This window comes from Hydractinia symbiolongicarpus, chromosome 9, assembly GCF_029227915.1.
Source record: "Hydractinia symbiolongicarpus strain clone_291-10 chromosome 9, HSymV2.1, whole genome shotgun sequence".
NCBI lineage: Eukaryota > Metazoa > Cnidaria > Hydrozoa > Anthoathecata > Hydractiniidae > Hydractinia > Hydractinia symbiolongicarpus.
This window is the reverse complement of record NC_079883.1, coordinates 20359840-20374428: the sequence shown is the minus strand read 5'-3', so window position 1 is coordinate 20374428 and position 14589 is coordinate 20359840. Positions and strand designations below refer to the sequence as shown.

The 14589-nt window shown below is 34.3% G+C and overlaps 1 protein-coding gene across 1 annotated transcript in view; it reads left to right on the top strand.

Moving 5' to 3' along the window:
- LOC130657178 (proteasome subunit beta type-4-like) overlaps nucleotides 1–11172 on the top strand; it is a 28998-nt gene extending 17826 nt beyond the window's left edge. Inside the window, exons 3-10 of the mRNA XM_057460145.1 lie at nucleotides 294–370; nucleotides 2386–2515; nucleotides 4002–4085; nucleotides 4157–4219; nucleotides 4550–4631; nucleotides 5886–6002; nucleotides 9749–9837; nucleotides 11087–11172. Coding sequence (XP_057316128.1) covers nucleotides 294–370; nucleotides 2386–2515; nucleotides 4002–4085; nucleotides 4157–4219; nucleotides 4550–4631; nucleotides 5886–6002; nucleotides 9749–9837; nucleotides 11087–11099 — 655 coding nt within the window. The 3' untranslated portion in view covers nucleotides 11100–11172. The remainder of the gene's footprint in view (nucleotides 1–293; nucleotides 371–2385; nucleotides 2516–4001; nucleotides 4086–4156; nucleotides 4220–4549; nucleotides 4632–5885; nucleotides 6003–9748; nucleotides 9838–11086) is intronic.
- Nucleotides 11173–14589: the final 3417 nt, after the last annotated feature.

Genomic DNA, 14589 nt, shown 5'->3' with positions numbered 1-14589 from the left:
ATATGATAAAAATACAGTAGAAACTTTAGTATAAACCGATGATCATTTCAATTTTTCTTATTTTACCTTTAGGTAGAAATTTATTAAATGAATTTTCTTTAAAACTTTTCATTGTATTTTTCTACATTGTTATCAATAAAAACCACTCCAACAAAAATCTGGATGCTGTAATCTGATTTTTTGTTTTTAAACTATCATTAGTGATGGAAAAACTTTGCCTTCATGTTTTTTGGTCTATTCAGAGGGCTGTGAGATGTAGCGTGTCTGGCTGAAATGTTTTATTTTTATTTTAGGTATCCAATCACCACTGGTACATCTGTTATAGGTATAAAGTTTGATAGCGGTGTTGTTCTAGCTGCTGATATGTTGGGTAAGCCAAACATACTAGGGACCATCAATTAATTATGTATACAAGTTCTGGAGAGAAGAATGAAGGGGAACATCCTAAATGTCTTCTGTTATCTACTCGCATTGTAATTTTTTTTATATGCACACTCATTTTTAATCTTTGCTTTACCTACCTTATCAGAAATAGCTGAAGTATATGACTATGAATGTTGAAAAATCTATATTATATATTACGGGACATGTTGTTTTAAGAAATCACTGAGTACGGTTCGCACTAATCACCTGCATGAGAAGTATTCAACTGTTAAGGGAATATTTAAATCAGAACACCTCAGAGGATGTTTGAATTACAAAAAGTTTATTAAGCAACTTTAGTGTAAACAAAACGACACAAAAAAATTATTTTGTTGTGAAAATTACAACTTTCTGTAAAACAGGTTCAAATCAGAAAAAGAAATATGCAGTTAAAACTTTTATTTCTAAACAAATCTTTTATACAAAAGGCCAACATGAACATACACAAAAATATTTTCCTTAACTATGCATGAAATACATTATCCTGAATATCATCATCATCTTGGCTTAATGTCTATTTTCCATGCTAGCATGGGTTGGACGGGGTATATTAATGACCCTCTTCCAATTTGATCTAGACTGTGTTAGATCTAAACTCAACTTCCTCTGTATCAAGTCTGTCATTATAACCTCCTGCCAAGGTGTATAAAGCAGTGTAGCAGTTAGCATTTTTAGGTATTATTGACATGTATTTTACAACCTAGTGCCCAGGACTAATTATTAATTGCTGTTCAAACTGTATAATTAAATGCTAATTTCCTTTTTTATCTTCGCTACCTTTAAGCAACAGGCTGTACTATTTATGGTTTCCAACTTTCTCACCAAGTCTAAAATATGATCATAGTTCTAGCTATGATCTGCAATCTCATTTTTTGTCTGTATCACCATAACGTAGCTATGAGAAAGTTTGTGTGGATGAGTGCTGGTTTAAATGGTTTAGTTTATGTACAGCAATGTTAAAAGTCGTGTCGGGATTAACAATTAACTTAGTGATGAATTTAGCATGAATGTTAGTGTACCCCTCATGTTTTGTATATAGTGGGTCCTTTGTTGTTTGTTTAAGACTTAGAAGTGCTGTCGAAGGAGTTCAGAGCAGTGTGTTCATGAAAGCTGTTGTATGCAGATTATCTAGTTTCCATAGTAAAATTGATGGAAGTATTAGTTGAAAAGTTTGAGCAGTGGAAACATTGCGACTGAATGCGTCTAAAGTCATGATTAGTATAGCATTGAAGCCAAGTGTTACCTTGTAGTGCAAAAGTGGCCTTGTGTAGTAGTGAAGGGGTGTTGGAAGAAATGTTACTTGCAGGATAGGTTCTGCTAGGAAAAAGTTTAGAGAGTTACTTCCTAATTGATTGAGGTAAAAGGTAGGTAGTATTAGGCCTGTATAAGAAGTGTTATGTTGTATGATAGTGAGACATAAGAAGTGAACAGGAAAATATTGACCGTATAGGAAGGAATAATACGAGAATGTTTAGGTGGTGTGTAACACCAGTTTGAAAACCAGAAATAATTCAGTTAAGTTAAGAGGCATGCTAAGTAGAGATGTTATCCAGATAAGTAGGTTGAGTTGGTTGGGAAATTTGGAATGAAAGAATGGCGAATAATTAAGTATGAAAGTGTAGGGACTTCATAGTTCCTGGACAAAACCAAGAAGTAAATTGAGGAAGATGTAACTAAGGACAAACTTGATGTGGAAGAATTTGTGTTTATAACTAATATACTCTAAATCAGATTGCAAGAAGTTCATTAAGATACACTTTCCAGGTAGCATGGAAAATAGACTTTAAGTAAAGAATGTATAGTTAAAAATTTTTGTTAATCAGCTCTTTTTCCAAAATTTAATTTCATATATACTGCAATGCCAAATTATCACAGAAATTAAATTAAGAATATGTGAAATGTAATCCCAATAAAGTAAGTGTCGAATTGAATTGTTTCTACAGTAACTGTTTCGATGTTTAGGCTCGTATGGTTCAACAGCAAGATTTCCAGGAGTATCTCGCACCATGAAAGTAAATTCTAACACAGCATTAGTTGCATCAGGTGATTATGCAGATTATCAAATGTTAAAGGAATATTTAGACTCTATGATGTAAGTTATCTTCTTATTACAGTTTAATAAGCACAAACTTTCAAAAAGAGGGGATTTGTCTTCATTACTATGACAGGGAGTGCAGTACTTTTAAGACCTTAATTTTTGTCCATTTATGTTTTCTGATTTAAACGCTACATTTATTTCCATTCACACATTTAAATAAGCAAGTAATTAGAAAATAAGGAATTCAAGTACTTTTCACGATTCTAATCTCAAATATGAAATATATCCGATTGATTTTAACATTGATGATCAAAAAAATGTTGACGTAAGCAAAAAAACAATTATACTACTTTATTACCTTTGTGCCAAGGTTTATGTCACAACTATGTCAAAAGTTATGGACTTTGGGCACTTTATGCCCCTCCATACTTTAGGGCTCAAAAGGGCTTTTTTAAAGTATTTTTCTAACTTCCTATTTTTTATCTTTAAGTGACTATCCTGTTTTTAATCTTATATCAACAGTCTTACACATTCTGTTTTGATTGTTTGTTTTTTATCCTTTTTTGTGCACTGTGTGTTCTTTTCAAGTGTTTTGTCCTTACTGTCTAATTCCTCTAACTACTAGGAAATGTAAGGTTCAGTTCAAGTTACATAAACACAATCTGACACTTTTGCTTCAAAGCCTAACTGATTAAACGTTACTTAGAAGTCTAATAGTATATATTTTTTTGTGGTCCTAAGTTCTATGAACTAATAAATCGCAAATCTTTTTATATTTTCCCTACATTTTTTCTATTGGCCTGAATTTTTAAGTTGACAAAGGAAGGCTGGGATGCCAGGTAATATATATTGTTTAAGAGAGCAGAATATATTGTGAATTTTAAAGAAACCTTGAAACGGGAGTGTATGAAAGGTGTGGGGCCGAGGTGTGATCTGCAGTGTTGGTGGGGACAACACCCAATATCTGCAAATTTGACCCCCATTTTAAGGTATTATTAACCCCTCATCTTAAAAAATAACTTAGAAGTCCCACTATTACTCCCAAGAACTGGGAGCCGCAGACGAACCCACTACACAATGTGCGGCAATATGTTAGTGATAAACTCAGATAGTTTATCCGGATGGTGTGTATACATATAGGTGAATATTTATCATAGCACATCCGTATTTCATTCTCAACAGACAATATGACTTACACGCATTATACTCGCCCGTCATTATCAGAGGTCTGATTGGGGTGAAGCATTCTCTGTTAAGAAGAAAATACGGATGTGCTATGATAAATATTCACCTATATGTATACACACCATCTGGATAAACTATCTGAGTTCATCACTAACATATTGCCGCACATAGTGTAGTGGGTTTGTCTGCGGCTCCCAGTTCTGGGGACCGCGGATCGAATCCCGCTCACTGCTTGGCAGTGGGTTAGTGATGAACAAAGTAGTTCTTCTTCAGTATGACAAGAAATAGACTAACTTTCTGATAAAGAATTGTGTCTGTGACACAATCTTTGGATATTAATGTTATTCTTGTTTAGGATTGAAAACGATATAGAAGATGACGGTCATGAATACACTCCACAAGCTTTGTTTTCTTATTTACGTATGCTAATGTATCACAAGTGAGTGTTAGTCGTTCAAAATCCATCATCAAGTGTCTGTGGGTTATACCCATTTTCTCTGCTTTATTTAGACGTTCAAAGTTTGATCCACTATGGAATACACTTGTCATTGGAGGACGTAATCAAGGAAAATCGTATGTTTCACTATTTTAAGTTAACTGTGCCACATAATTCGTAGAAAAATGCTTGATGTATAACCAAAGACGTTTTTTGGTAGTGAGAAAAAGTTAAAAGCTTCCTTTTGTGACAAAAAGTTGTTCTTGAGTATATTTTTATAAATTAGTTTAATATTTAGGTAATACTTTTAAGCCCAACTAATCGAAAATCTTTGTGTACAATGGTCAGGAAAAATAAACTAGTATAAAGCAGTCAGGACTATAATGAGAAATTTTAATATCGCAAAAAAATTAAGTATGCTCAAAGTATAAAAAGGTTGGAGAATGTACTGTTTCCATTTTTTTTAGATTTTTAGGTTATGTTGATAAATTGGGAGTAGCATATGAAGAAAACTGTATCGCAACTGGTTATGGTGCATATATTGCTATTGTAAGTTTTCTTAACTTGAAATTTTAACACTGCTCCTTCCTAGTGTGACATTTAAACTCAGACCAGACGCAGTTGTTTTTAAATAGAAATGTGAAAGGAAAAATGGTGATTGTACCTTAGCTGGTAGGTAATTAACTGATAGAAAATGTCCATAATAATTAAGAATATGAATAACACGAATTAATAACAAAAATGTATTTTTAAGTGACCATCCATAGAAATTGTAAGTCATTTTGCTGAGTCAGTAATTTGATTACCTTGCTCACCAAAAACAAAGCAGCAGGTGTCGAGATTCAATGCTATTACTTAGTTTGTTTTATTTATTTTTATTTTTTTCAAAAAACGTCTATGAAAAATTCCAGGAAATATCTGTCATCTTTTAAATCATTCACAACTTCTTTAAAAAACGCAAGTTTAACAATAAATCTTTATACGTTGGTTATTTCCACCAAAAAGTATTAGAATTTCTTTATATTCTTTTGTCAAGTTACAGCCACCGCCCATGAACAAGAGACGTAGAATCGTCCACAATGCATTGTTATTGAAGTAATGCAATTCGAAAAATCTATTAATTTCTAGAATAACTTTAAAATACCGCAAATTGCATACCTGACGCTATCCGGCATTGAAATACATGCTTAAATTCTTTCACTAAATATGGAAGTAGTTAAGTAAGCTATATTTCGAACTACAATTATGTACAAAATTAGTGCAACAACGCAGTTTTTTTATCATTTTTAATACTCTGATATATCGCTACATTTGCGCAGGTGTTGGCCAGGTGATATTTTCCAGCGCACCCGCACAAAAAAAATACACGACGTCTAGGCCCACGAAGGTCTCGAAATTCGTAGATATTGATCGTACTGATGTCAGCAACAGTCAGCATATTTCAAGAGTATGGATTTAACCAAATAATCCGCTTTGAACATTGAAAAGTTTAAAGTGTGCAATTCTAACATTGAAATAGCTTATGGCATCACTTGTGGTAGCAAACGCCAAAATTTGCTATCTTGTTTGATTAAATTTTGTCCATGATTGTAGATCTCTTGTCAAGTTTCTCATTAAGAAAGAAGTTGTAGCCTCCCTTTCTGTGTTGACACCTCTTCCTCGTTGATGAGAATGCTTTTGTTAAAGTCGTTTGCATTTCTAGTCGTAATCATGTCAACAAAAACGAATTTGTCAGCACTTCGTGCCGTTGTATTGTGTCGTGAATTCCATTACCTTATTTAACTAGATTGTTTCTCGTTTCAGCCGTTAATACGGAAAGCGCTGGAAGATAAACCAAACTTGAGCCAAATAGAAGCAGTCAAGTTGGTGGTTGATTGTTTACGCGTATTGTACTATCGAGACGCACGATCGATTAACAAGGTTTGTTTTCTAACTCTAGTGGTACATATATTATTTTATAAAATGACTTCCACTTGTGCATGAAATAAATTCTTGTTACTTTGGTCTGTAAATTGCATAATAAAAAATCACTAATTTACATGTAGTATTCCAATTGTTTTAACGGGACAGGGTAACAACGGGCTGTTTCCTGTGTTTTTATACCGATGTGCGACACGGTTTACCTGTACTAAGCAAGTTTATTAATACATGTTTTACGTTTCAGGCCAAATATTTGGCCTGAAACGTAAAACATTTCAATTTTATTTACATTTATTTAGATCCAATCTGACTTGTTTCAATCACGAGAATTGCTTTTAATGTTTTCTGCTTATGTATCTGTCAAAAGTGATATGAAGTCAAAAATTCAAAAACTGGTCAAAAATGATTTGGCTCCATTTTATCCAGTCCGGAGAATTTTCTAAAAACGCATTACTTCTATAAGGCTTTATCGCTCCACTTGTGACACATCGCACCTGGATGCGTGACACGTTTTGCCTACACTTAAGCTCTCCTGTCGTTCAACGATTAACGAGGGTTACGGAATTTTTAAACAGGCTATATTTTTTTATAAGAATATTAAAATTCTAACCAGGCTCGTCATTAAACAATAGACATTGTTTTTGACTTAAAATCCGAGCCTGCTATTTTTATAAAGCATATTCTTATAGAAGAAAAACCTTGTACACAACTGGTTAAGATATGAAGTAACAAAATTAACCCGAACAAATGGTTAATTAACCTTTTATTTTCGCTAAAAAAACATGTGATGGTTGCATTGAAAAAACTTCAGCAACTCACTCTAATTAAAACTTAATTTGTTTAAATCCGGAGCGTTAATAAACTAATTCGTGCAAATTGTTTCTAGGATTACTTGTTAAATAACAATGTTGTAATGAAATCCCTAATCCCAAAACAACCAAGAATTACTTTAGGGACAGAAACTTCCGCGGGAAGAACGTTTCGGGAATTGTAATTTTGGATGAATCTTTGGCGAATGGCAACAATTCTCTTTTCTTTCTTTTTTTCTCTCTTATTATTAGCGGTCAAAAGCCTACATCCATTACTGTTTCAAGGAATCAAAAGTTAATGATTAAAGTAGAAATAAATGTCTAACTTGAGATTTCGGTTGTTTGGAGTCATGAAAAATATCCATGACTTCGCGTTAAAAAACTCGCGTTTTGATGATTGATAATTTTCAAAGGTATAAACTTTCGCATAAATGACAAGAAAAGCCGCGAAAAGTCTCCGTACAACAGGAAATTCTAATGTATTTTCCCATATGCGGTTTCAAATGATGTTAAGTTGGATTTCCACTCGAAAGAAAAAAGGATCGAAACAACAAAAATACTTAAATTTGATTGGCTATCTGCTTGATTGGCTATAATAATTCTTTTGTTGTTTTAATTTTTTCCGTTCCTGTCCACAAGAAAAGTGGAACAACTTTCCGTTTGGATCGGAACAACTTTCAGTTTGGATCGGAACGAATTGAAACGGAAACTTTTATCAACCAATCAGATTCCAGAAATCACAATTGTTCGTTTCGATCTGTTCCAATTCTTTTTTTAATGGACATCCGTCTTTAAATTTTTTTATCGGTTACAGAACTAGATTGACGAGCGGTGCTGTTTTTTTTTCTGTAATCTGTTTGGCTTCCTGGCAAACAAAATATCATTAATGGACATTCACCACAAGAAATTAAAGTGCCAGTTATACCTAAAAATGGATTATTTTTTTGGAATGAAGGAGGCTGGCATTTCGCCATGGCTGAAAAGTGATAATAATCTAGACAGACCTGTAATTAACCTCGGTGACATGAATTCGTAGAAAAGGTGCGATTAGCGACCCTTTTGTTTTGATCTGATCTCAGCCAATTTGAAGCAAGGGGGAGGAGCTCTGATGTTATATTGGCTTTTATATCTTTATAAAGAGGATGATAAAATCCATTCGATTATTCCTTACCATGTGTTTCATTTCAACAATAGGTATTTTATTTTGTTTTTATGCGAACAGTACACGAAGTTAAAAAAAATTTTTTTAAACGATTTAGAGAAAAGGTTTTTGGAGGCAGACAAATAGTTGCTTTTTGATGATCTCGTTACACCAATATCAAAAAAAAAATTATTTCTAAAATTTGTTTTTCCCTTGTTTCAGGCAAATTGAGTTTGAAACACTGATGAAAAATAATATTAAGTGGCATCCTAACTTGTCTGTCATATTTAACTTCAAAAATATTAATGGGAATGAAAATGCACGCCTAAGATAAGCCTTATGGCTCATTATCGATGTCGTGGCAACCAGCCGCCTCATTACCTGTGCCGTAGAAACCAACTGCTGATTTTATGTATTGCGTTTTTATTGGATAGCTATGTACGTAATGCAAACAAATATAGTTTATGTTTGCAAAATTTCTTTAGCTAGGCCGAAATTTTTTGTAAGAAATTAAATGAGGGATTTCGTTTCAAACTTTACTATTTCGTGGGATTCTTCATTCAAATAAAGGCTTAAAAAGAGACGCCTACATTTGATGATTCTAACCTAATTAACGTAGCGATAAGACGATATCTACCAAAGTGTGATAATAAGATGGCGTCGGGTATTATGATTGTTATGTTTCAATAGAAATTGCGGCCTAAGTAGAAGAAGAACGTTTCCCGCAGTGTGTTTTCTATTATGAACGTTAGTATCTAGCAAAAAAAGCTTTGTAGTCTTATGAAATAACTTTACATTCCCAACTGCACAGAGAAGAAACAAATATGTACTCGAATTTGATCACTGCTACGTCGGATTTTAGTTGCCAACAATTTCCAAAATAAATCAAATACGCACTTTTTTTTAGATTTCTTTTTATAAGAATCACCAATGCTTAATTTCTAAAATTTTAGGAATATTCTAAGAACAATGCTGAGGCCTAGTCATTAGAAAACAACTTTTTCCTAAAAAAAAGCGTTAACATTGGTTTATTTATGAGCCTTCACCTCATTTTAATTTAAAGAAATGTTTAAGAATTAAAAAGTATGATTCTTATAAAAAGAAAGTGTATATATCGAATAAAAAGATCTTGTGGTTTAACTGAGGAGGCGTCATTTTTTAAATCAGCGAATAGTAACTTTCTCTCCACCCACCAATAATAAACAAGCCTCCCTAAAGGCAGAGTTACACGATATTAAAATAATATTAAATTGCTTTGTGTATCATAGTGAAAATATTTTAAAAATCTATTTTGATAAAATATTCTTCAGGATAAAGAAAAATATCGTTTCCATTCATTTGATTTTTGTATTAAATTGGATTTTTTCAATTTAAATTAAAATATTTAAAATGAGTAGATATTTTTTTTTAAAAAATATTTTATTATATACGATAAAGATATTACACGAGCAAGATTATTTTTACTTCAATATTTTTGTAATATTGCATAAGTGTAATTTAACCTGATGTTATTTTTGTATCTCTTATTACAAATATAGAGTTGTTGTTGTTTTGTTTGTCGTTTTATGTTGTTTTTATTGCCATGTCGACAGACGTTCTGTCCTTTGTTACACAGCGTACCCAACATTGCACAGCGTAATTAACATTGCACAGCTTAGGCACTGTTTCGCATATTACCCAATATTCTACAACGTACCCAAAATTGCACAGCGTAACTAATATATTACATAGTTAGTAAAGACAAATTTAGATTTCGCAGTTATTGACTTTGAATATCCCTATATTTGTCTTTGTAGTTCGAAATTACGATAGTAACAGACGGTGGTGTTGCCATGGAGACCAACATGGTGGCAGAGACGAATTGGGAGATCGCGCATATGGTCAAGTAAGTAGTTTGCTTGTGAAAAGTTCTCGCTCGACAGAATCTCTGCGGTACACCTTTCAGGTTATTTTCTAGCTTAATTAATTTCTGTTTTGGATCATTTGAGAAAAAATGACACCTGTCAGGTTGTAAAATAAATGGAATTAATTAAATGAAACTTTCGTAGAGTAGAGCTACTATGGCCGTGAAACTTTTGATGATATTGTCATAGAAGAAATAATCTTCCTCTATTTTCTATGTTCTCTGCTTCTTTTGATATCGATTAAGTTTTTATTGGTATTTTCGGAGATTTTGGAGGCATTTTCCACCAGCATTGATCATAAATTTTAAAAACGGCTTGCCATTTTTTTGATTTTTATAAAGTCGTAGAAAGAACTGCTGACGTCAACAAAATACCTGTTGTAACTACATAACTACAAGATTTATTACTTCGGGTAGAATGCACGTCCTCTCAACCATAAGGAGCACAAACAATATTTGTTTATTGAAATTCTTTGATAAATACAATGAAAAATTCACTAAGTGGCTTTCACGTATAGACTTATTCAAATTCGCTGACGTAAAATTTACCTTATTTGTACTAAGCATGTCTATGAAGTTTTGCAGAGTTACAATCCAAAAAACCAACGGTAGTTTATCGTGGGTGTCATATTTTACTATCATACTCAAATGCCACCCGTTTGCTCTCATTCTCCAAAATTCTAACACCATCAGCTGTTAACTTTGCACCATTTTGTATCGACCTCTTGATTTTCACATGATTTTTTTTACTTTCGGTATTATTTATACAGTTGTGATGTAACTGCGGGATAGTAAAAGACTGAGTGGTGTTTAAGTCATAAAATTGTTGTGGCAAGTCTTGGCATGTAAATTAATATGAAAGTTCGGATTTATTTCCATGCATTTAAAATGGCGCATAAATCAGATATTTTCATTTTTACCCAGTTGGGGCAACCTTTATACACCTGTGGAGAACCATTATCACACTCTTTGAGCTGTTCAGTAGTATTTGCAAAAAATGTATGGAGAAAACTGGCATTCCTCTGTTATTCTGAGGCCATATGTAATGTCGGCCACGTCGTACATGGCATCTCTGTTGTTTTTATATCCCATCAAATGTTAGGCGGAAACAACAATTCTGACGCCTGACAACAAAATGCGATAGTTGGATAAAAGAGGATTAGTTTTTTGGCAAGTTAAGAAGGATATCATATTACTTTTTCTGTTTTAATTTTTTTTGTTTTTATTATAGGGGTTACGAGTAACCTTGCTGATTTGAGTAACAAATAGCGATTTGTATTTTGTTAATGAAAATATAGTTTAATGCTGTCTTGTTTACCCAGCTTTTCATTATCTTGTTTACCCACCCTTGTTTCCTTGCATTCAATCAATTTAAATTTTCATTGACTGAATAAATTACGGTGTACAGTAAGATTGCACATAGACGAAAAAACTAGCCACGAGGTCAAAGTTGGGAATACTGCAATATGAGCTGAAAGGGTTTAATTTTTTCTTGAAAGAGGTATATCCTATAAATATTCTGTCAGGTTAAGAGCCAATAAAAGAGAGCTATGGCTTTTTTTTTTTTGCTTACTTACATCGTCTGGGTCATTTAAAATTAATTCCAACACGCATTTTAGTCTACAAGAGATATTTACGTTTTGTACTGGTTCTTATAAGATAGTATTAGAGCAATATGTGAATTCAATTATTCAAGTTAGGTACAAATAATATTGATAATGGCTGTATATTTTGACGCCAATCAAATAATACAAATTGGTTCTTCTTTAGAATTAACGTATAATATGTGCGTATGCTTAAGCCGGTTTTCCACTAGGCGGATTATTCGGAGCGGAGCGGCCATTGTTCTTTTTAGGCTATCCCCACACTACAAATTCGCTTACTGAAAGTAAAAAATAGTCGCTGATAATGCTCGTATTTTGAACAAAGCCGCTTTCATTTGATTTGTTTCCGCTTAAGGCCGCCATTGTGCCATTTTATCTTAGCTTTCTTCGTTTCCCGGCTAGTCTCTATAATAATAGCCGTATTCCGTCTGTCTGTCTCTGCGCGGACCCCCCGCTGAGTTAGAAAATGATGTTACGGAAACACGAATATCAAATGCGATATATTCTTATCCACTTTATTGCGACGGGTAAATATAAAGGACGGGCGAACCCGTGGATTTTTTCCCGGGTAACAACTAGTCTCTATAATAATAGCCGTCGTGTGTCTGCTGTCTCTGTGTAGACCCCCCGCTGAGTTAGAAAATGATGTTACGGAAACACGAATATCATATACGATATATTTTTATCCACTTTGTTGCAGCGGGTAAATATAAACGACGGGCGAACCCGTGGATTTTTTTTCACGGGCAATGACTAGTCTCTATAATAATAGCCGTCGTCTGTCTGTCTCTGCGCGGACCCCCGCTAAGTTAGAAAATGATGTTACGGAAACACGAATATCAAATGCGATATATTCTTATCCACTTTGTTGCCACGGGTAAATTCAAAGGACGGGCGAACCCGTGGATTTTTCCACGGGCAACGACTTCTCTATAATAATAGCCGTCGTCTGTCTGTCTCTGCGCAGACCCCCCGCTGAGTTTGAAAATGATGTTACGGAAACACAAATGTCAAATGCAATATTTTTATATCCACTTTGTTGCGACGGGTAAATATAAAGGACGGGCAAACCCGTGCATTTTTCCACAGGCAACGACTTCTCTTTAATAATAGCCGTATTCCGTCTGTCTGTCTGTGTGTCCGCGAAAGCCGTGTCCCGTAACGGAAACACGAAATTTCTAAAATGCGCACCAATACCAAAGGCGATAAATATTTCTGTCCACTTTGTTGCAACGGGTTAATTTAAAGGACGGGCGTCCCCGTGGATTTTTCCACGGGTTAACGACTAGTCTCTTTAATAATAGCCGTCGTCTGTCTGTGTGTCCGCGAAAGCAGCGTCCCGTAACGGAAACACGAAATTTTTAAAATGCGCACGAATATCAAATGCAATATATTTTTATCCACTTTGTTGCGACGGGTAAATTTAAAGGACGAGCAAACGCGACGGGCGACCCCGTGGATTTTTCCACGGGTTAACGACTAGTCTCTTTAATAATAGCCGTCTGTCTGCCTGTCCGCGAAAGGCGCGTTCTGTTACGGAATCACGAAATGGGGATTTTATCCACGTGTGAACGACTAGTCTCTATAATAATAGCCGTATTCCGTCTGTCTGTCTCTGCGCGGACCCCCCGCTGAGTTAGAAAATGATGTTACGGAAACACGAATATCAAATGCGATATATTTTTATCCACTTTGTTGTGACGGGTAAATATAAAGGACGGGCGAACCCGTGGATTTTTCCACGGGCAACGACTATTCTATATTTTAATGCCCGTATACGTCTGTCCGTCCGTCTGTCTGTCACGCAAAATGGTAGCTTAGCTGCAACGGACGAACTCGTGGATTTTTCCACGGGCTAACGACTAGTTTATATTATAATACCCGTATGAGTCTGTCTGTCACGCAAAATGGTACCGCAAGTAGCGAGACGCATGCAATGCGATATAAATAGAACGGGCTAACCCGTGGATTTTTCCACGGGCTACCGACTAGTCTGAATGAGAGTTAGAAGGATATGAAAGGATGGAAATGGAGGAAGAAATATAACCATAGAAAGCACAGCAGAGATTAAAAACAAGACCTGCCCAATGTTATGTCAATGTAAAACTTCAAAGTTATGTTTGTCCGAAAACTTACAGAAAAAGAAGAAGGCTAAGAAAACCAGCAATCCGGAAACTTTAAAATGTATCATTTGTACCTTGGAGGCAACCATAGTTGAAACCAAAGTTGTAAATATTGCATGACAGATCAAGAAAATGTCTAGAACTGAAAAAAAATGCTTGGCAAAAAAATAAATAAAACCTAATTTGTGTAAATTGTGTGCTTTGTCTGGTTTTAAAATTATGAAAACAAAATTCCGTTTTGTTGCTACACCTAGATACAACAACTGTAAAAAGGGCTCTTTTAATATCACAACCGCGACTCCATCCAGCGGTTTCCAAGCGCCCCACCTCACAAGAATTTCAGCTGATTTGTCAAAATTAGCTAAATCCGCCCATATTTCGGCTAACCATGTTCAAGGTTCGCTGTATGTCGGTGTGGCAGGAATTTTGTTTTAAAGGACATGTATATCATGGGATTTATAACAATACAATTCGATGCTAATTTGGAACAATCGTTACATACAATCAGACAGTCATTATTATTTTAAAACTAGACAAATCAAACACAATTCCCACAAATTAAGTTATAATTATCCTTTTGTCCGGATATTTAATAAGCGGAGTACATAAAAGACACTTTGACAAATCAAAATAACAAAAAATTGAGTAACGAAATATTTTTTTCTGGGAAACAAAAAATAACAACGGGACTCCTGAGAGAAACACGTTTGACACAAGTGACTTAAAAAACAAAAGCTGTTAGTATGATTTTAATACTTCGGTGAAAGTACATTCAACACTCGCCAATAAACAATAACCAAGGAAACATTTTTAAGTAAAAAAATTTAATTCGTACAAAACAACTAAGAAATATTGTGTACTGTGGCAAAACACCTTTCCCGAATTAGTTTTCTGTGATGCACCGCTGCATTTCTAACTTCTTCAAACAAAATAAATGTGATTTTTTGGAATTCCCATCTTCAAACTTGATAAAATGTGAAATCTTCAGATTCATACAGCTTTTTTGT